Raw genomic sequence first — 21,603 nt, forward strand, 5'->3', positions numbered from 1 at the left:
TAATATTTAATATTGTGCATTTAAATTTTCTACTTTTCCTTTTTTTTAAATTTAATTTATAATGTTAGAAATTAGTTATATTGTTTTAAGTAGTCCTGCATCTAATAATGATTCTGTCAAGTTAAGTTCTTCATTTTGTTTGTTTCTAATATTGGTACACATCAAGAGTCTAACTTAACAACATCCTAATACTCCATGACAAAGTCATTGGTCATTTTGATTTCAGATGACTGTTGACACGTATTGGGTCAAGTGTTGGTCTTTGACTTAGTCGCTGAAGTGCTTTAGGTCAACGAACAATGTTGATATTTGGGTCATTCAGAGGTCAACGACTGACCCTTCAAGTTTCGGCCGGGATGACAGTGGCGGAGTTGAAAGAGAACATCAAGCAGCTGTTAGGAATTTCTAAAGATTTTTACAGGTGGGTCAGGGGCGCCCCCCTTCATGGTGATAAAAGGTTTATTTCTACAAGTTGCTTATGGGCGCCACCTTTTGCTCATTTCTGTAAGTAGGTCAGGTGTAATAATGTTTATTGGTGATGACTAGCTTATTTCTACAAGTGGGTCAGGAGCGCCATCCTTACTGGTGATGACAAGAAAATTTTCTACAGATGGACCAGGGGAAAGTTTGATTTCTACATTTGGGTAACGGTCGCTACCCTTATGGCAATGACTGGGCCATGTTAAGTCTCCTGTTGTAAGTCGAATTCTATCGACCAGACAACTCTTGGTGTCGAGTGTCTGTCACACGATCGTCCCAACAGAGCCATTGACAATAAACAATTGACACTAAGATTTACGTGACTAGGAGGAAAAGACAAAGAGTAATTTGAGTCAAGACATTTAAAGGAAATAAATTCGTGTTCCTATCAACAGAGATTCTCAAAGAGATATTAAGTACCTTACAAAGGAGTTTAAATATTTTGTCTCTAGCGGTTTTTCAAATGAAATTAATGACTGACAGTATTTGCTAATTTTGGTCATTTGAGTGATTAGCCGAGTTCCTTGACTCCTCCAAAAATCTAATGTTGTATGACCTAACATCAAAGATGTTTATTATAACATAATATGAAAGTCCTATTGGCCAACATTAGCATGTGATGCCATTCTGACTATTTAAAAGTAAGCAATTTTGATTTTTTAAAAATACTGCCTGAATGATAAAGCGATCTTCTGAACCGAGGTGAATAACTGAGATTTTGAAGTTCGGGATTTTTAGGAAGCCATGAGTCCAACCAGCTATGATAGGTGATTGGCGTTTGTTAAATAAATTAAAAGGTGGTTGACCATTGTGCAGTCCACATGATACCCTCGTTAACCGTTGACCGTAGGAACAGTTTGACTATACATCATCTGTCCCAAGAATGGCAAACCTTTAGACTTTCATTATATTTTCTCTTCTCTTATCTTATATAATACAGACGTTACTTCAAAAAAGAAGATGATTACGTCCTACGCGTCATGCATATTAACCAATGACTTAAATTCTGCCAAGTCACTAGTTTTCCTGGCTAGCTCAGGCAACCCATTCCATGCTCTAATAGCACTAGGGAAGAAGGAGTATTTGTACAAATTTGTCCAAGCATATGAGACGAGGAATGTACCTCTATCTTTGTGTCTTTCTGAGTATTTTATAAAATTTTGTTTTTGTATTTGAAGATTATGGTTCAGTGTTTTGTGTGGTATAAGCTTCTTCATGCTAGAAGAATACGTTTGATTGAAGGTTCTCATACTGGGATTACGACATTTCGTCACATCTGTAATCATTTACACTCGTTTTGTTAACAACTTTTTTTTATCTAGGCAAGATAAGAAAGTCTTGGCACTGACCTATGCAGGAGCCGATCTCCAAGATGCCTTAGTGTTTACTGACTTGGGTATTTTACCAGGGACAAACATCCAAATTAAAGTAAGTTATATCATGTTTTTGTCAGCCATTCTCATCAGCACTAAAATTACATTTGACAGAACTACGCAGCGTTGCTGTGGAGCATTTTGTTATTTACTGCCTCGGCTCTTAGGATATTAGAAGAATAGTTTGTAGGCCTAACTGACATCAAACACTAACAGTGTATTTTTAAAAATTGTTTTTTTACAGTGCATCTATTAGCGCTGGTTGTGAGCAGGGCCGGTCTTAGGCCACTGCAACCTATGCGGTCGCAGTGGGCCCCGCGCGTTCATAGGCCCCGCGCTAATTCTATGTGTAATTATTAATTGCAAATTATATACGAAAAATTTGCTGCACTAATTAAAATCTCCTGAAAACTCATAAAAATCTCATGAAAAATAGACAAAATTATCATTTGTGTGTGTCATTCATTATGGAAAACGTCATTCCTACGCGCATTAAAAAAAAGGCAATGTCAGCTTTCATGTAATAAAATGTAATGATCGGACAAATTTTCCACATAACCAATACCGTATTTACTTTTATAGTCACTGGCATAAAAATATGCCATAGGTATCAAGATTCGTAAAGTAAAGTTAACTTGATCGCAATTTTGTACTTAGAAAAGAATGAATAAAATGCAAAGCCGAATTTATTTTCTAATACAAAATCTTAATTTTCACTTACTATCCTTATTCTCACCTAGACTAGGCCCCGCGCAATCAGTTTCGCATAGGGCGATAGGGCCCCGCAATTGCTAGGACCGGCCCTGATTGTGAGTGTGTATGTGTTTCGTGTGTGAATTTGTTCGTATTTGCTTCTGTATTGTTATTGCTACAGTAATTACGCTGAGGTAGTCAATTGTAGTCAAATTGAATAAAGGTTATGTTATCTTATCTTGTTGCATGCTCAGTGCGCTGTGGTCCCATCTCTTTTTTGTACCATAGAAGGAAAAAGGGGGGGGGGTCCGTGCTGCCCTTAGGGAACATTTTAGGCTTAGCAAAAACAACTCTTCTCGAGTTGAGTTTCGAACTTGAGCCCTCTTGTTAAGTGACCAATCTCTTATCCACACATCCCCTAATTATTGAATGTTGCCTATTGACATTTGAACGGAAACCAAACGTGTAACACGGTGAGAATCGTTTTAACAGAGTTTACATCTTCCTCTCGACCAGGATTCAGAAGTAAAAGTTTGAAGAATGTTCCTCGAGTTCTCTATGAGATGTTAGTCTAAATCTTTTTACAATATTCAAGTCAGAATTTCATGGAACCTGAATCCTGAAACCTGGTTACAGGATCCTGAATCCAGGAACCTGGACAGCTGATCGTCTCTAACAAGTTTCCTAGAAATTTAACAGTTGATGTATATTGCTGAGAAAAGAATTACTAGCTCATTGGCCACATGGGGAATACTCTAGTTTGACTTATAATTTTTCAAAATAAAAAAAAAAAATGTAAATTTGGCTAGAGACTAAATCTGGCATTTTGAGTCAAGAGTAGGCCTACAATAAATAAATGTTCAGGAAAATTTATTCTAGAGGACTATTATTGGAATAATTCAATAATAAAAGGAAAAAAAAACAACATTGCGTAGTCAGCCATAGTGTACCGATTATGTGATAACTGAGTAAATTTTAAGTTGCTTTACGTTTTCTGAAAGTATATCTCGGCTGTACTAATATTTAAAAAAATGAAACATATTCTGTCCACTAGGATGGCTGCCTGGTCGTGCGGTTTGCACGCTGGACTGTCGTTCAGATTTATCGATGGTCCAGGGTTCAAACCCTGCCCGCTCCCATCCCCCGTCGTCCTGCGGGAGGTTTGGACTAGGAAGTAAACTATCTTCAACTCTGAAGGAACATCCGAAACATGTAAAACAAACAAACAATAATAGATTGTATAGCGTACACCGGCACTTAGAGACATGCAAGCCTGGGAACAAATAAAAATGCTGCTCAACTTAAAAAAACAACAACTTTTCCAACTGTCATAATATAATGAATCATTAATTGAACTTCAACAGAATTGATTTTTAGACTTTTAACTTCACTTAGCTGTCCACGTTTATAAATTACAATAAAACATATCTGTAGGATCAATAAATCCCAATGTAATGTTTTAATGACTTAAAAATACACGAAATATGATTTTTCAAAAGGTTTAGATAATAGTGAGCAAATAGATGCTATCTTACTAGATTTTTCCAAGGCTTTTGACAAAGTTCACCACCATAGTTTGCTTAAAAAATTAAAATATTTTGGTATTGATTGGTAATTGATTGGTGATTGCATCAGTGGATTAAAAATTTTCTGATAGCGAGAGAACAAACTTTAATGATAAATGGCTCTAAATCAACACCAATAAAAGAAAACTCAGATGTACCTCAAGGAACAACCTTAGGTCCACTACTATTTTTAATTTACATAAATGGTTTACCAAATTGCATTAGTTAAGGAATTAGATGAATTACAGAAATGGAAATCAAATTGTAGCTTGTCTTTCCACCCAGAAAAATGTCAATTATTAAAAGTAATAAAAAACTCAAAGAAATTAATTCCACTTATCTTATTCATGGTAAACCAGTAACTCAGACTAAAAACGCAAAATACCTAGATGTTATAATAAATGAAATACTGTCATGGAATCCCCATATTGATGAAACTATCAAAAAATCAAACAAAGCATTAGGGTTTGTTAATAAAAAAGAAATTTCTATAAATCCAATAAGAACATAAAACTAAAATGTTATTTAACCCTGGTTAGGACAATATTGAAAAATGGGACCCCTCAACTTAGGAAAACATTAAGAAACTGAAACAGGCACAAAATAGAGCAGTGAGATTCATAACAAACGAATATTCACATTTGACTAGAGTAACACCTTTAGTAAAATCACTAAATTTAGAAAGCCTTCAGGATAGAAGACTCAAAAGTAAAGTAGCAATTATACATAAAACACTGAACCATAATCTTTAAATACAAAAACAAAATTTAGTAAAATACTCAGAAAAACACAAAGATAAAGGCACATTCCTCGTCCCATATGCTAGGACAAATTTGTACAAATACTCCTTCTTCCCTAGTGCTATTAGAGCATGGAATGGGTTGCCTGAGCTAGCCAGGAAAACCAGTGGCTTGGCAGAATTTAAGTCATTGGTTAATATGCATGACTAAATGCATGACGCGTTGGACGTAATCATCTTCTTTTTTGAAGTAACGTCTGTATTATATAAGATAAGATAACAATTCCTCTATAACCCCCTCCCCCCAAAAAAATATATTTTAAACAAACATTTTGGTTATACTTTAAAAAAAAAAGGAAAATAAATTGTTGAACTAAATATAACTGTGGAGCATTAAGCTGGGAAGAAAAATGAAGCGCTCCACATTTTTATACAGTTTGTTTTTTAACTGTAGGCTTGCTATTTGAAATCAGTCAAGTTATCACTGTACTAGTGATTTAAAGAAAAATATATTCAGCGCTGTGTTTATCCAGTGAGTTGCAATAAATTTACACTTACAGGCATCTCAAAATTCACATGTGGCAATATGGTCGTGTGGTATGCGCGCTGGAAAGTCGTTAGGTCGTTTCGATGGTCTTGGATTCATACCCTGCCCGCTGCCATCCCCCGTCGTCCTGCGGGAGGTTTGGACTAGGAAGTAGATAATCTTCAACTCTGAAGGAACATTTGAAACATGTCACTTTGAAACAAAACACAACTGGGATAATCATTTTACATCTTCGTTGTCAAGTATTTTCTATTATTATGAAGCATCTATTGTACACTGATTGTGATAGACCTTGACCTTGTAGTTGTATGATGGCTGTCTGACTTCGTCAGATTACTTGTACTGGTGTATTAGATGAGGTTTAAACTACTTATGAACAAGGCCTACACATTAACAAGTAGAAAGGACCAAGTCCAGACCGTTAGATACTTGAATAAAGGCCACAGTCCAGTCTCTGTCCGTAATAAGATGTTACCTTGAATTGCTAACACCAACTGTCTAATAATAGCATAGATAAACTAAAACCCAGTAATTCATGACGTCACTAGATGTCGCGTTCAAAGTCCATCAATTATGGTGTGTCTCTATACTAATTAAGTGTCTAACAGATTGTATAGTCTTGTAATATTTTGGTTTAACTTTTGTGTGTTCTGCAGTTGAAGGAAGAAGTCAAACCAGTCTTGTCTATCCACTGTTCACACAACCAACAGACCATCAACGTCTTTGAAACAATTTATATCTCACGTATGAAACTTGACCAGGTAGAGATCTAGAGGAGTCATACAATACAAACATTGGTTGTACTATTAGGCTCATGAGATTGAGAAGAACAAAGTTTGTGCTTGTTAATTTATGTGCCTGCAAGTATGTGTGATATGGAGTGTGTGTGTTTCTATGGTGACGGTTGGAAGAGATTAGCTATTAGTTGTGAATGATGCAACATAGGTGGCATTGTCGTCATTTGGTGTTAGTTAAGACAGACGACTCCAGAACGTGAGACTGAAAGGTTGTGTTATTGTAGTGAGTTAGATTTTGTTAAAAGAATGTCATTACTAAAGTCTACTACATTTATTTGATCTAAATTTAGATTGATTGTGTCTCTATTATAAATAAAGTTAGGCTATATTTAGTATTGTTCACAAGGAAGTTATTCACGTTATTTGTAGTTTTATGTAAGATATATTACGCCTACAAAGGTTTAGTTGTCTATCAGCAGTTTGGTGCTAAGAGTCGACAACCGGCAAGAACAATGTGTATATTCATAAACAATAATTTCATATACACATATATGTTACCAACAATTATATATTGTATATATATATATATATATATATATATATATATATATATATATATATATATATATATATATATATATATAGTTATAACTCTGCTGCTACACTAACTCGCATGATGTGTACAAGACACGAACGTCTAAAGATAAATGTAGACATTTAGTAAAAAAAAAAAAAAAAAAAAGAGTTCCGCGAAGGACTACTGTGACTAAGACAGACCTTTTTATTATGTGTTTGTGACGTCTGATGAATAAAGACCTGACTTGATTTATTGCTTTCCTTAAGTTTATAACAATATATATATATATGTATGTATGTATCTGTGTCTGTGTGTAATGCCTAAGTATAGGTTTAAAACTTATATTGTATGGACGCTAATTGATTCCAAAATATTACAAGTTCAATAAACAGGTGTTCAACTCAACTTTCTTTCTTACAGGTACGTAGCATTGCCTCCATGAAGACGGGCTTGCCCATTGGCATCTTCAGACTAGTCACCCAAGATGGACGGGAGATGTTTGATGGCAACCGTCTGGACGACTACGGGGTGGACATTGGTCACACCATAATGCTAGAGAACTGGGATGGTTGGAACGAGTATCTGAACTTGGCTATCATGGGTTTCACTCCACAGGTAATATACAAGTTTGTACAAAGTATGTAGTACTATGTTCGACTACGTTCAGCTAGATATGTGGAATCTTTTAAAGCGGAACAATTTATAAATCAATTAAACATGGATATTTTTTTTGCGGCCCCCTAAAAGGGACTAGACACTATTATTTTTGTGTGGTCTGTCTGTCCGTCCGTCCGTCCCGTTTATAACTTGTAAACTAGATATGGAAAATCCGACATCATTATATTTTAGACCCTTCAAAGTTCTGAAACCTGTCTGGGTCGACGACTTCGGGGGTCGATTTTTAGTTTGTGTTTCCACACAAACTGTCTTTGTAACCTTGTTAAAGTTCAAAAATTGACGTACATTTAATGCATAGTTTTAATGATGACTTAAAGTGTTGGTCCTCGTGGTAGAACTTTAGTAATGAGTGCTGTGGTAAGATGCTTGTTGTAACAGTGTTAAGAAGGGGTACACGATATTTTGGCGCAGTCAATCCAATAGAAAGAAGCTGGGCTGCTGAAACTGAACATCTCAAAATAGAACAGAGATTTTTTATTCGGAATCTTATAACGACCCTGACTCCTGACCCCTAAACCTATTTGCACAATATATGTTTAGAGAAAGTAACGATTTGTATTATTGATTTCGACCACGTAATTCGCGCTCTTTTAACTATTAACACAAAAACAGTAATTGTTGATAGTTCCAAGATAAAATTTCAACTACACATCAGGATAAAAATTGTAAATTTTAAATGTTGGAAAGATTTTTTTTCTTTGTTAATAACCTGCATTATTAACGTAGATCTGTCCTTTGAAGGTGAATGTCTGCTGACAAGGTTTCAAGAGTCTGTTAATGTATTATGTATAGAGGTTTCTCTTGTGGCGGTTTCAAGTATCTGAACATTTTACCCTAATGTAAGGTAAAAAAAAAATCAATAAAATGTTAGGTGGGGTAATATAAACTGCTTTGGATCTTTTGAATACATGTAAACTGCTAGCCTTCCCTCCAACATGTGTCGTAAAAAATGTCTTAGACTACGTTGAACAAAATGTTAGCTTGCCACTGTCTTAGACTACGTTGAACAAAATGTTAGCTTGCCACTGTCTTAGACTACGTTTAACAAAATGTTAGCCTGCCACTGTCTTAGACTACGTTGAACAAAATGTTAGCCTGCCACTGTCTTAGACTACGTTGAACAAAATGTTAGCTTGCCACTGTCTTAGACTACGTTGAACAAAATGTTAGCTTGCCACTGTCTTAGACTACGTTGAACAAAATGTTAGCTTGCCACTGTCTTAGACTACGTTGAACAAAATGTTAGCTTGCCACTGTTTTAGACTACGTTGAACGAAATGTTAGCTTGCCACTGTCTTAGACTACGTTGAACGAAATGTTAGCCGGCCACTGTCTTAGACTACGTTGAACGAAATGTTAGCTTGCCACTGTCTTAGACTACGTTGAACAAAATGTTAGCTTGCCACTGTTTTAGACTACGTTGAACGAAATGTTAGCTTGCCACTGTCTTAGACTACGTTGAACAAAATGTTAGCCTGCCACTGTCTTAGACTACGTTGAACGAAATGTTAGCTTGCCACTGTCTTAGACTACGTTGAACGAAATGTTAGATTGCCACTGTCTTAGACTACGTTTAACAAAACGAAATGAGGGGCATTATGGAATAATTGTACTGCAGCGTAGGCTTATACTTAAGAAGATAACGAAATTGCTTTTTAAAGGATGTTAAAAATGTATTTGCGAATTAAATTTTACTGTTCATCCCTTTGTTTTACTCATCTCCCCCCCCCCCATCAAGATATTATATCAATACCTGTAGCTTCGAATTTTTTAAAAATTATTTATTGTGTGTAGGCCTACTAGTAATGTCAGCACTACACACATTAAGCTTTACACAACAGCGTTGCGCAATCAATGTGTTCTATGACATAATCATGCGATCAGCACATTTGCGCATTATTGTTATGGGTAGCATTAGAATTTGCTAGATCTAATAATAATAAGGCTTGTTTTCAACTACGAAGATTAAGAAGAAAAAAAGGTAAGTAAAGTATTCTTTTAGGACCTTGCGATCTATAGGGACGATACTGTAGGTCAGCTGTTTCTACTGCCGAGGGTGTCATGTGGCCAGCACAACGACCGCCTTTACTTTCCCCAACTAATGTCAAGTACTCATTAGAGCTGGGCGGACTTAGAGCGTCCGTTGTCTGCCGTTGGTTGGTTCAACTTTTCACCGTCTAGAGCTGTCACTGGAATTAGATTTCATTTTGGCGTCAAATTTGTATTCCGCAGTCTTTGTAATAGCTCTCCGGCTGTCTCGTTTGGAAGTCGCGTGCTGCTCTCTTTCTCTCTCTCCCGCATGCCAAAGGCAATGGAAGCGCCAGCATGCTGATAGATCTAGAAACGACACACAAAAAAATATTTTATAGCAAGCATATTGATACCTAAAACAAGAAAAACATTTCTAAAAAATATACTTTACAAAAAAAAAAAAGCTTATACGAAGTGTTATTTTATCAATTCATGCTTTCAGCTTACTCAATACACTATGAACCTATCCCTTATCTGGACCAGTTGGGAAAATTGGTAGGGGGGTAGAAAGAAGGGGATATCTGGGTGAATTTTACCGTAATCGCTTTTTAAAAGCATTTATAACAAAAAAAAAGGGAACGACCTGAATTAGAGCTCGTGGCTCATGCCTCAAGCCTACATACTAACCACTCTACTAGTTGGGTATATAGGAAAATAGAAGAGTGTATAGTTATCTATTGTTTGCTTCAAAATTACTCTAAAGCGGCGACGCATAAAGGGGACTAATTCAGGTTATACCGCCACTTCAGTCAAGTACAATGGTTTCCCTTGTTTGAGATACCAACCAAAATAATTAATTACCAATAGCTAACTGAATAATTAGTTAATTTCTTTTATCAATTCAATTCAAATCAATTGTCGGGTAAAAGAAATGTGTGCAAAATTTCAGCTTGATCCGAGATGAAGTACCTCCTTGTATTTACTGCCAAACAGACCGAGTTAGTTCATATAGGCCTAAGTGTTGTACAAAAAAATGGCCGAACGTCCCGCCATACGTCATGGCACCCATTGCTCATTGTATAATCATGAAGTCTGCATTCCTCTTGTAATAGTCAACCTACTGCCATTATGTATCGGAACTCAGCTGGTATACAGCAAGTATTTTCTTACTATCCTCCTGTATGCGTAGGTCTGTGTCTAGATTGAAGTAGAAAAAGGAAGGGAAAGGGATACTAAAACATTACCTCCCCTAGCTATCAATTCTAAAATGTCTTGGGAAGGATCTCCTGTAATCCGTCTTTTCTTCTCCCACATGCAGAAGGTGGAGTACAATTATTCCGACAAGGTTGAAATAAAATCTCGCTCGAGATCAGGAAGGTGTTATCAGATTATCCGATCTTACTTGTAGACACATGTCACGTGGTATGCCCATTGATCAAACGTACACAGTCCGAACAGTTTATCTTTGGGAGATCTTTCAGAAGTTATAGCAACTTGGGAAAAGTCGAGATCATTGTGTCGATCTTATATAGCCTTCTCTTCGACAACAGCGATGTTTGATTTCATATGTTTTGTTGTTTTTAGCTTTGCTTCCTGGTGTAAACGTGAATGCATAAAAAGATCCCCTTTAAGACCTTGCGATCTATAGGGCAGATGTAAAGGTCAACTGTGTCTGTGGCCCACGGTTAACGAGGATGTCATGTGGCCAGCACAACGACCAACCACCTTTACTTTTCCCAAACTAATGTCAGATACCCATTAGAGCTGGTTGGACTCAAAGGCGCCCTAAAGATCCCGAAAATAAAGATCCCAGTCCTCGCCAGGATTTGAACCTAGAGCCCGTCAGAAGCCAGGGGCTTTGGCAGTTTTTAAACAAAGCTTATATCAACTCACTTTGTCTGTCTGTCTGTCAATCTGTCTGGTTAAAAGTTTGAACACGTTTTTTCTCCCATTTCCCATTCTCGGATCAAGTTGAAAATGTGCACTATTACTCATTGTACCTGACAAGGCATTAATCAATAAAAAAAATAATCCGTTAGTTTATTGATCATTGGTGATTAATTATTGTGTTTGATATTGAAATAAATGGAATAAATGTTGTTTAATGAGAGATGTGGGTGTATATATGGATTTGGACACGTTTTTTTTCTCCCACTTCCCATTGTGGGATCAAGTTGAAATTTGGCATAATTATTTATAGTCGATGACAATACACAAATCAATCCAAACATTAACCACTTTGTTAATCGATTAGTACTAATAAATTAATTTTGTTTTATATAGCAGAAATGAAGCTAAACCCTGCCATTTTAAGATAAATGACAGTAATTGGTGGTTCATTCCCTTAGATTAGTTTTATTTAAAAAAAAAACACACCTTTTTTTCTATTGCTTGTTTTTATTTATAAAAGAAAATGACTATTGGTGAAAAGGGTTGGGTTGTACTACGGTTGTAGCTCCAGACAGCGTCCAACTAAAAGGCGATCTTCTTTGGTCAGCTTAAAGGAAGACGGCGTAATAGAGGTGGCCCCGTTAAGCGCTTTAAAGATCAACTCAGGCGTCATTTCGCCCTCACTGGCGTAGAGGAAATTAGCTGGAGGCATATGGCCTCTGAAAGAGACATCTGGAGAGCTCTCACAAAAGGTGCGGGGCACACATTTGAGACCCAAAGAAATGCCCTTATTGAAGGCGGGTACAGGAGACGAAATGCGGAAAAATATGCAGGTCGCAATTGTTTTTGCGTAGTTATGTGAAACACTGCACTCATTCTTAATCATTGCAATCGAAGACATTGCCATTATTTTTTTTTTGCACCCTTTGTCAGGTAATAGCACAGCTGGCCGGAGACGAGGCGCTGGTCAGGTATCAGATGAGGGTGGCCTTGTTCATAGCCGCCCACTTTGGCCACGTAGACCTAGCTCGTTACTTGCTGAAGCTAGGGTGCAGATCAGACGAGGCCACTGGCTATCACCCGTCACGTGCTTGGTGCCAGGTAGGTGGATTGGATGTCTGTTAATGAAAGGCCTACTCCGAATGCTCGCCAAATCACAAGTAGCACTTTATAATATGCTCATCATATGTAGCAACCTATATTATACTCGTTAAATCACAGGTAGCACTCTATTAGGCTTGCTAAATCACAGGAAGCAATCTTTATTAAGCTCCTAAACCTCAGATATTACTTTTTAAGACTCTCTTGAAACCACGTATATCAGTCTTCATTACTTACATGTATTGGTTCATATTTAAAAAAAATATTTCTACCACCTCTCTTGCCCGGAAAATGTGTTGGCTTATCCTGCTTTTAAACAAGGTGCCCATGCGGGATCGCTTGTAGAATACAAGTTTGGATGGGAGTCTAGCCTCTTTTGTTTTAAAGCCAATGACATCTTCATCTATTGAGAATAGTTCTACATTTCTGACTGGTAGCTCGTTTTTTTCCTCCCAGGATAACATACATCTAAACTAAACTTTGGTGTCAGGATGTTTACAGTACTATGTTTTTGTTGACTTCTTTCTCTAGGAGGATGGACACAAAGACAGCCGGAAGTGTCCAGTACACGAAGCTACTCTGTGCGGTCAACTCGCGGTGCTCAAATTATTTGTCTACCACGACATCACGTGCCTTAAGGCCAAAGATGGCGAGGGCCTTGAACCCATCAACCTCGCCCTCCGAAACAAGATCAAACATTGCGCCTCGTTCCTGGTGTCCAAGCAGTGGTCCAAAATTAACATCACGAAAACGTTCGCTGTTCGCTTAGGAACATACGCCCTGCTGAAAGCATGGTGCCAGCGGGCCAAAGAGCGCGCCCTCCTGAAATACGGCGTGGCCAAATCCTCCCTCAAACGACGAACATTTTACAACGGCGCTTTGGTGAACCACGGGGTACTCGTCGACGGATTCTCGAAAAGCCCCATGAACGGCAGAACCAAAGCGGCCCTTCAGAAAGAAGAGAAAACGGCTAAAGAGGAGCAACGCCGGCAAAAGAACTTCCTGAGTGAAGAAGACTTGACCACATTATGCAAAGAGGACCCAGAGAACTACTTCAGGACTTTGATAGCACTACACAACATGAAGACACAGCAGAAGGGACACGTCAAGTTCCCGCCAAGGCTGAGCAAATTATTTCCCATGCCAAGATCGGAATTTTCCGATGTTGCTAATGAACAAGGTAACTCTCCTGTCAATGTGTGCGTACATGTAATTTTATTACATGGGTATTGCTAGTTCTGTTTATTATGGTCGTAGAATTGTTTAATTACGTTTATTAAAATGGTCAACTATGACACACCCTCAACTTCAATTTCAATACATTTACTAATTTTTAAAAATAAAAACTTGAAATTATGAAAAGAGTCTTTAAAAGAAGATTTATTTTTAAAATTATTTGCTTGGGGTCCAAAAAAAAATCTGTCATTATTTTCACCAATAGAGTACACACATGCTGGACCCCTTCCTTTTTACTTTTCATTTTGTTACATACTTTAATATTTAATTAACAACAAACTGTTGAGGAATGACTTCAATGTTATTTCAAGTTCTAGATACCTTTCTTTACAATGTCTCCCACAGACCAGCTCTCATCATCATTTCATGTTCTTTTTTTTTTTTTACCATAAGGGTTAAACTCAGTAGCCACATAGAACTAAGAAAACAAAAAGTGAAGGGACTCCACAAAATTTGATTATTTGGTATGTTACATCGAAAACGTAGCGGTGACATTGTGAACTAGTTTACATTGGGTTTGCCATTAGGCGATGGTGATGTGGAAACATGGACAGTGAGGATCTTACTTAGGCGGGGAAATAGACGGGGAAATAGATGAGTAAATAGATGAGTAAATAGATGAGTAAATAGACGGGGAAATAGGCGGGGAAATAGATGAGTAAATAGACGGGGAAATAGATGAGTAAATAGACGGGGAAATAGATGAGTAAATAGACGGGGAAATAGATGAGTAAATAGACGGGGAAATAGGCGGGGAAATAGATGAGTAAATAGGCGGGGAAATAGGCGGGGAAATAGATGAGTAAATAGACGGGGAAATAGATGAGTAAATAGACGGGGAAATAGATGAGTAAATAGACGGGGAAATAGATGAGTAAATAGACGGGGAAATAGATGAGTAAATAGACGGGGAAATAGGCGGGGAAATAGATGAGTAAATAGGCGGGGAAATAGGCGGGGAAATAGATGAGTAAATAGACGGGGAAATAGATGAGTAAATAGACGGGGAAATAGGCGGGGAAATAGATGAGTAAATAGGCGGGGAAATAGGCGGGGAAATAGGCGGGGAAATAGATGAGTAAATAGGCGGGGAAATAGGCGGGGAAATAGATGAGTAAATAGACGGGGAAATAGATGAGTAAATAGACGGGGAAATAGATGAGTAAATAGACGGGGAAATAGGCGGGGAAATAGATGAGTAAATAGACGGGGAAATAGGCGGGGAAATAGATGAGTAAATAGACGGGGAAATAGATGAGTAAATAGACGGGGAAATAGATGAGTAAATAGACGGGGAAATAGATGAGTAAATAGACGGGGAAATAGATGAGTAAATAGACGGGGAAATAGACGGGGAAATAGATGAGTAAATAGACGGGGAAATAGATGAGTAAATAGACGGGGAAATAGATGAGTAAATAGACGGGGAAATAGGCGGGGAAATAGATGAGTAAATAGACGGGGAAATAGACGGGGAAATAGATGAGTAAATAGACGGGGAAATAGATGAGTAAATAGACGGGGAAATAGATGAGTAAATAGACGGGGAAATAGGCGGGGAAATAGATGAGTAAATAGACGGGGAAATAGGCGGGGAAATAGATGAGTAAATAGGCGGGGAAATAGGCGGGGAAATAGATGAGTAAATAGACGGGGAAATAGATGAGTAAATAGACGGGGAAATAGATGAGTAAATAGACGGGGAAATAGGCGGGGAAATAGATGAGTAAATAGACGGGGAAATAGGCGGGGAAATAGATGAGTAAATAGACGGGGAAATAGATGAGTAAATAGACGGGGAAATAGATGAGTAAATAGACGGGGAAATAGATGAGTAAATAGACGGGGAAATAGATGAGTAAATAGACGGGGAAATAGATGAGTAAATAGACGGGGAAATAGATGAGTAAATAGACGGGGAAATAGGCGGGGAAATAGATGAGTAAATAGACGGGGAAATAGGCGGGGAAATAGATGAGTAAATAGACGGGGAAATAGATGAGTAAATAGACGGGGAAATAGATGAGTAAATAGACGGGGAAATAGACGGGGAAATAAATGAGTAAATAGGCGGGGAAATAGACGGGGAAATAAAAAAAAAAGAGCTTGAGAGTAAGTGCAAGTCCCTTTTTAGACCTTACGATCTATAGGGCAGATGATGTTAAGGTCATTTATTTATTTGGCCAACGGTAAACAAGCAGGGTGTCATGTGGTCTGCACAACGACCAACCGCCTTTACTTTCCCCAACTAAAGTAAAGTACCCATTAAAGTTGGGTGGACTCAGGGGCACCATAAAATCCCGAAATTAACATTTCGACACCCGAGCAGAGTTGATTTATTGAATTGAGCCCATAAAAGGCATCACGGAAAACCTTCTCCCAGATACCCCCTCCATCTGCTGGTCCACAAGAGAGATTGGACCACAGCGCTCTAAGCATGAATTTAAAACTGCGCTACATTAAAGCTATTCAAAATAAAAATGTTAGATGAAGTCGCAAATAGTTCTGCAAAAGTTTTATAAAACGAAATGAACTTTTTTGGTAATTTTTTGTTTGTTTTACTTACAGGGGATTTAAAAACAAATTCAAGTAGACTTTATTACAACAATTCTATTTCTGACACCAACAAACCGAAAGTATATCTAACCAAGTCTGAAGTGGGCAAGCTGCCACCAATCTCTTCACGACTTTTCAACGCAAATGATCAAGACCTCAAGCCCGAAGGGGACATCTCTAAGTCCAAAGCAGGAATGATCAGATTAATCAACAACTCCAAAGGGGCATATTTTCAATCATCTTCAACAGCGAGCTCAAACAAGTTAACTCTCCAAGAGCAAAATAAGCAGACGACAGAAGCCAAGGGGGCCATGTATTTATACGCCGGAGCGGACAAACATCGTAAAAGCCTTACGGCTCCTTCCGTAACTTCCGGTGTATCATTCGGTGATGATTCTGAAGAAGATTCTAAAACCCGCAGGAGCCGATTCAAGAAAAAGAAAGAGAGATTGTCGGACGCCATGTTGCTGTCCAAAGCTAAGTCCAGCGAGGGCGGGCTTCCACTTCCACTGGTGAGTAACGAGCAGGCTCGGCGGCCATTTTTCTATCACCATGGCCAGAGAGAGGATGAACTGGTGGAGTCAACCCTAGGGCTGGTCTCCAAGTACATAGGCGACACCAGCCGAGAAAGAGCCATCAAATCTCTGACGCTAGCCAAAACCTTTACTGGCAAGCCCTGGCTGGGCCAGGTCAGAGTGGCCCTGAATCTAACTAACAATAATCTCAGAAGGACCATGCCGATAGAGAAAGGCTCTCCAAAAACAAATGTAGTAGTAAATTGAATACAAAAAGCTGAAAGCTTTCCTTCATTACGAAACTGCGAACTGGGCGCCACAGCAATAAGATCGCCTTAATTACGTTGTAGTTATACAGAAATAGAACTATTTTGTCCACTCGCATTGTTTATATTCATTCACGTATGTAGCCTACTCAGAAAGAAGAAACTAAAGCCGATCTATCCATTGATATATTCCTGATTCATTGCAGTAATAAACTATGATTTACATTTGATCTATTCAAACTATTTTGATGCATTTAAATTATAAGTGAATAAATTCGCATTGTATAAAAATGTCGATAGGCGTCGTATTTTTGTTTATTATTAAAGATTTTCAAGATTAACTAAACAATGTCAAGGACATCGAAATGGAACTTCACTATTGCCAACTAAATAAAAATAAGAATTGATCTACAAACAGAAGAGCTTCAAAAATTGGATTCTGCTATGCTTAAAAGTGCAACAAGAAAAAATAATTCCTAAAAAAACATTTTATCAACACTTCTTTTATTCTGTACACCGGATACACCAAAAAGTTAGCTATTAATAGTGCTTCCGCCATCGATACACATCTCCATAGTTTTTAGAAAACAAGAAAACGATGCATACGATCACTAAGACAGAGATCTTTTATTAACTCTATATGTTCATGAATTGTCTTTTTGAGGGTGGATAGTCACCCCTTAACATAAACAGTCCTTTGAGTTTCTTGTGGGTATCATGCAAAAGTCTCTTGTCGGGCTTTTGAATTACAGAATGTTTCTGTACACTTGTATCTTATCTCTCGAAAGATACTTGGACGGAAGTAATAATGTAAGATAAGATAATTTTATTGGTCTTATCAAATGGGAATTCATTTTGACTACAATGGACCACCTCAGCTTCACTACTCTCTCTCTCTCTCTCTCTCTCTCTCTCTCTCTCTCTCTCAGGAGTGGTGACTGAGTCGTAACGTGCTTGGCTTCCGAACCAAATGGTCTCGGGCTTGAATCTCAGCGAAGACTGAGATTTTAAATTTAGTTTTTTTTAGAACACACCCAAGTCCACCCAACTCTAACGGGTACTTGACATTAGTTGGGGAACGTTGTGCTGGCCAAGTGACCCCATGTCAACACCTATACACCATCTAGATCGCAAGGTTTGAAATGGGCAACCAAATCACTTTTACTTTACCCCCTCTTGGGAGTTTAGTATGGCGGCACAGATATTAGGCCTACATGGAAACCGCATATTTTTTGAAGATTTGGTAAGTAGGGTAAGTGTTTGCAATTAGTTCTGATGCTGCGAACAGCCTTCGCGCAAGAGTATCCCGTGTTGCTATCAAGCTCATGATGTTACAGACTATAAGCAAAGCAATGACATAAAACATAGAAACGCAATAGAACTTAAAGATTTCTGTGTGTCCGTTTGCGTGCATGAGTGTTGACAGTTAAACGCCAGTGCAGTTGTTTTATTTCATCCGATCAAATTAGAGAAAATTGGGATTCAACAAAACTTAACACGAAAGTAGTAGACATGTGCGAATAGTTTGTATTGAAGAATCTTTTTTTTTTATTTTGGGGGGGGGGGGTGTTGACTTGATGATCATGGATCAGCTATTTCAAAACTATTGGCACGTAAAGCAGCGGTTCTCAACATTTTTAGCTCCGTGACCCCCTTATACAATTTGATGAGCCTAGGTAAATGTGATTTAGCTAATGTTATGAATTCGTTATTAAACTGTAGATCACTGATGTTAACTTCATTGTTAGAGACTGAACAAAGCAAGAACTTGATTTAGTGTCAAATAAATGTACGCTTCAATTACAAAAAAAAAGTATCTTTTATAACTTTCATTTATTTACTTTATTATTGCTTGCTTATAATATTAGTGTTGCATACATAAATGACAATTTTAAAATATTGCTAAGTTTGGAGAACGTGCAGTCCTTGACACAGTCAACTTCAGCTACACTATTGTTTCGACAGTATTTTGAAACACGCTAAAGTTAGTGCGAAGGTTGAGCTTGTTTTTATTTCACTAGATTAGGAATTCACATCTCCTGCATCAAGTTTATTTCTGTAGTTAGGCTTTGATAACGAACTGCAAGAAAAAACATGTTTCACAAAGATATGTTGTTGAAAATGGAGGAGGATGTCGCGAAAAAATCTCAAATAGAACAGAATGACTGCAAACAATAGATCCAGAATTCTGTAACTGACATTGAAGAGAAATCATATTTAGCTTCCTTGTTATTGGTGTTATGCTTGTGGCAATATCTTTGTTTGTAATATATATCAATGAATCATACAGCGAGTTACAATGCATTCTTATGGTCATTCATTCTTTACCAGACATTTAAATCCAGCAGCATCTGAGCAGACACCACAAATATTTTTCCAAGAGGTCTTTTACTTTTCCAAAAATTAACTAACTTTTCAATTACATCACGTGCTGCAGTGGTCATTTCAAGAAGTTGGTATAGCAACTAATCTTTATAATCGTTATTATGTATATATCTTTTAAAAAAACAACAACAGTAATTGTGAACAACCCACAGGTTAAGAACTCCTGACGTAAAGGAAGATAATCTCTTGCCTTAAAAACCTCTTTTTACAAAGTTTATATCACCTCACTCTGTCTATCTGTTTTTGTGGTAAAAAGTTTGTATAGGTTATTTTTCCCACACCCAATCTCGGATCAAGATGAAATAATGCACAATTACTCTTTTACCTGACAACACAAGAATCAATTAAAAAAAAATATTTAATTAAATATTGGTAACAAATTATTTTGTTTGGTATCTCAAACAAGGGAAAGAACTTGTACTTGACTGAAGTGGTGGTGTAAGCTGACTTAGTCCCCTTTGTAGGTCGTCGTCTGAGTCTTAATGGACACAGCATGAACTAGAGGACGAGACTATAGAAACAACAGATAACTAGACAATCTTTCGCTAGCAGAGTGACTAACATGTTGGCTTGAGAAGCTGAGAAAGCTTGAACCACAAGTATAAACTCATGTCGCCCCCCCCCCCCCCGGCCACCCATTTAAAAAAAATATTTTAATAAATGCTTTTTTATTGTTATTCTAGATCTATTACAAATTTAATCACATGACTGATCCAAACTAATTGATGCAACTATGCTAAATATAAGCTTTTTATAAGAAAAAAAATTAAAATATTCTCTTGTTTCTTTAGTGTTGGTAGTAAGACCACGTAGTCTATGCCAGTCTAGGCTTCTTGGATACGACTATGCCACACAAATATTCCTAGGCGTCCTTTTGACAAGGGCCGCTACTAGTTTAATTTTAGTTACTGAAGAAAATTGAAAGGATCGTCCCCCTTTGAGCAGAGGCGGCCTGAGTGTCAAGGCGAGTCGGGCTGCGATAGTAGAAGTTATTATTATCTACTCATTCTACTGTGTTGATTTTTCATGAAAAATAAAAAGGGCCATCCAAAACGGACGAATGGTGGCAGCTGAATAGGGAAGAACAGGTGACAATCGCTAGGTACAGAACGGGACACTGTCCAATCGGTGCCTATTTTGCTAAATTTAAACCAAACTTCGACTCTCGCTGCAGGCATTGCCAGGACGATGTCGAGACAGTAAACCACATCCTTTATGAGTGCGCAACACTACACCCTACACATGGCCATATGAGTGAAGCAAAAGCCTGGTTTGCATGAGGAGCTGGCTCTGTACGGAGACAGAGAAGCTCTGAGAAGAACTGCCGCTTTCCTTGTCCGTGTTATCAGAGAATAGAGTTCTCAACACGGTGCCCCAGTGCGATGAGACTCACACGGCTACGTAATGTAGTCAAACTGCTAATAGTAACTGTACCTACGTAAGGTACTTTGTTTTGTAACTATAAAAAGGCGTACAGCATTAGAGGCGGACGGGCGTACTAGTGTGATATGGTACGGTAGGCCTATATTATATTGTCTACGCTTACAGCTCCTGGCCCCGTGTATGACACTATAATAGCTCGCCCAGGGCTCGCGTATGACAGTCTTCCGGGGCCCCGATCACTCATGCTTTGAGTGTTTTTAAGAATATAACCATTCTTTCATAGGAAACGCATTTACTTGTGCAGCTACATTTTTCCCCACAGCACAATCGTAACCAGGGCCGGATGGATCTGGATTCGATGCTCTTGGGTAGGTAATCTTGAAGCCATATATAATATGATTTTCATGGCTCTGATAGTTTACTGTGGGCTATAGTTTGTATGGAAGTGGTCTAGATTTATCACGCATCAATACAATTCCATAGTCTTTAGGAAGACTTAGGCCTATATATCACGTGATATAGGCCTATATCATTATAATTATATGTAGCTTTCATATTATCTAGAGAACACAAAATATTTGTAACACAATCTGATATCTCCTTTCCTCTCTCCCCCCAAGAAGGTCTCACTATCTTTGATTAAGCCTGCACGTGTGACCTTGAATACACCAATTAACCCTCTGCTGAGTCTGATGCCTACAACGGTAACCATAGATAGATATATCTATATATATATATAATCTATGCCAATATGGTTATTATGGTCTTTAGCCTAGGCTATTTATTTTATTCAATATTTTATTCATACTAAATACGTTTCACAAAAAAAAATGTTAACAGGTTTATTTTCGAATTATGCGTATTTCAAAAATACAATTCATATCTCTGTCTTGGACATTCGAATCGTATTG

The 21,603-nt window shown here is 37.8% G+C and overlaps 1 protein-coding gene across 5 annotated transcripts in view; it reads left to right on the top strand.

The window, feature by feature from the left end:
* The window catches only part of LOC106075239 (protein ANKUB1-like), a 34,125-nt gene extending 16,896 nt beyond the window's left edge, over positions 1 to 17,229 (top strand). For all 5 annotated transcript variants that reach the window (XM_056006675.1, XM_056006677.1, XM_056006673.1 and 2 more), the window contains 7 exons: positions 227 to 421; positions 1,803 to 1,908; positions 6,054 to 6,158; positions 7,132 to 7,326; positions 12,184 to 12,351; positions 12,883 to 13,531; positions 16,156 to 17,229. In XM_056006675.1, coding sequence (XP_055862650.1) covers positions 300 to 421; positions 1,803 to 1,908; positions 6,054 to 6,158; positions 7,132 to 7,326; positions 12,184 to 12,351; positions 12,883 to 13,531; positions 16,156 to 16,925 — 2,115 coding nt within the window. In that variant the 5' untranslated portion in view covers positions 227 to 299 and the 3' untranslated portion in view covers positions 16,926 to 17,229. The remainder of the gene's footprint in view (positions 1 to 226; positions 422 to 1,802; positions 1,909 to 6,053; positions 6,159 to 7,131; positions 7,327 to 12,183; positions 12,352 to 12,882; positions 13,532 to 16,155) is intronic.
* The last annotated feature ends 4,374 nt before the right edge of the window (positions 17,230 to 21,603 follow it).

The sequence above is a fragment of the Biomphalaria glabrata genome, chromosome 12, assembly GCF_947242115.1.
Source record: "Biomphalaria glabrata chromosome 12, xgBioGlab47.1, whole genome shotgun sequence".
NCBI lineage: Eukaryota > Metazoa > Mollusca > Gastropoda > Planorbidae > Biomphalaria > Biomphalaria glabrata.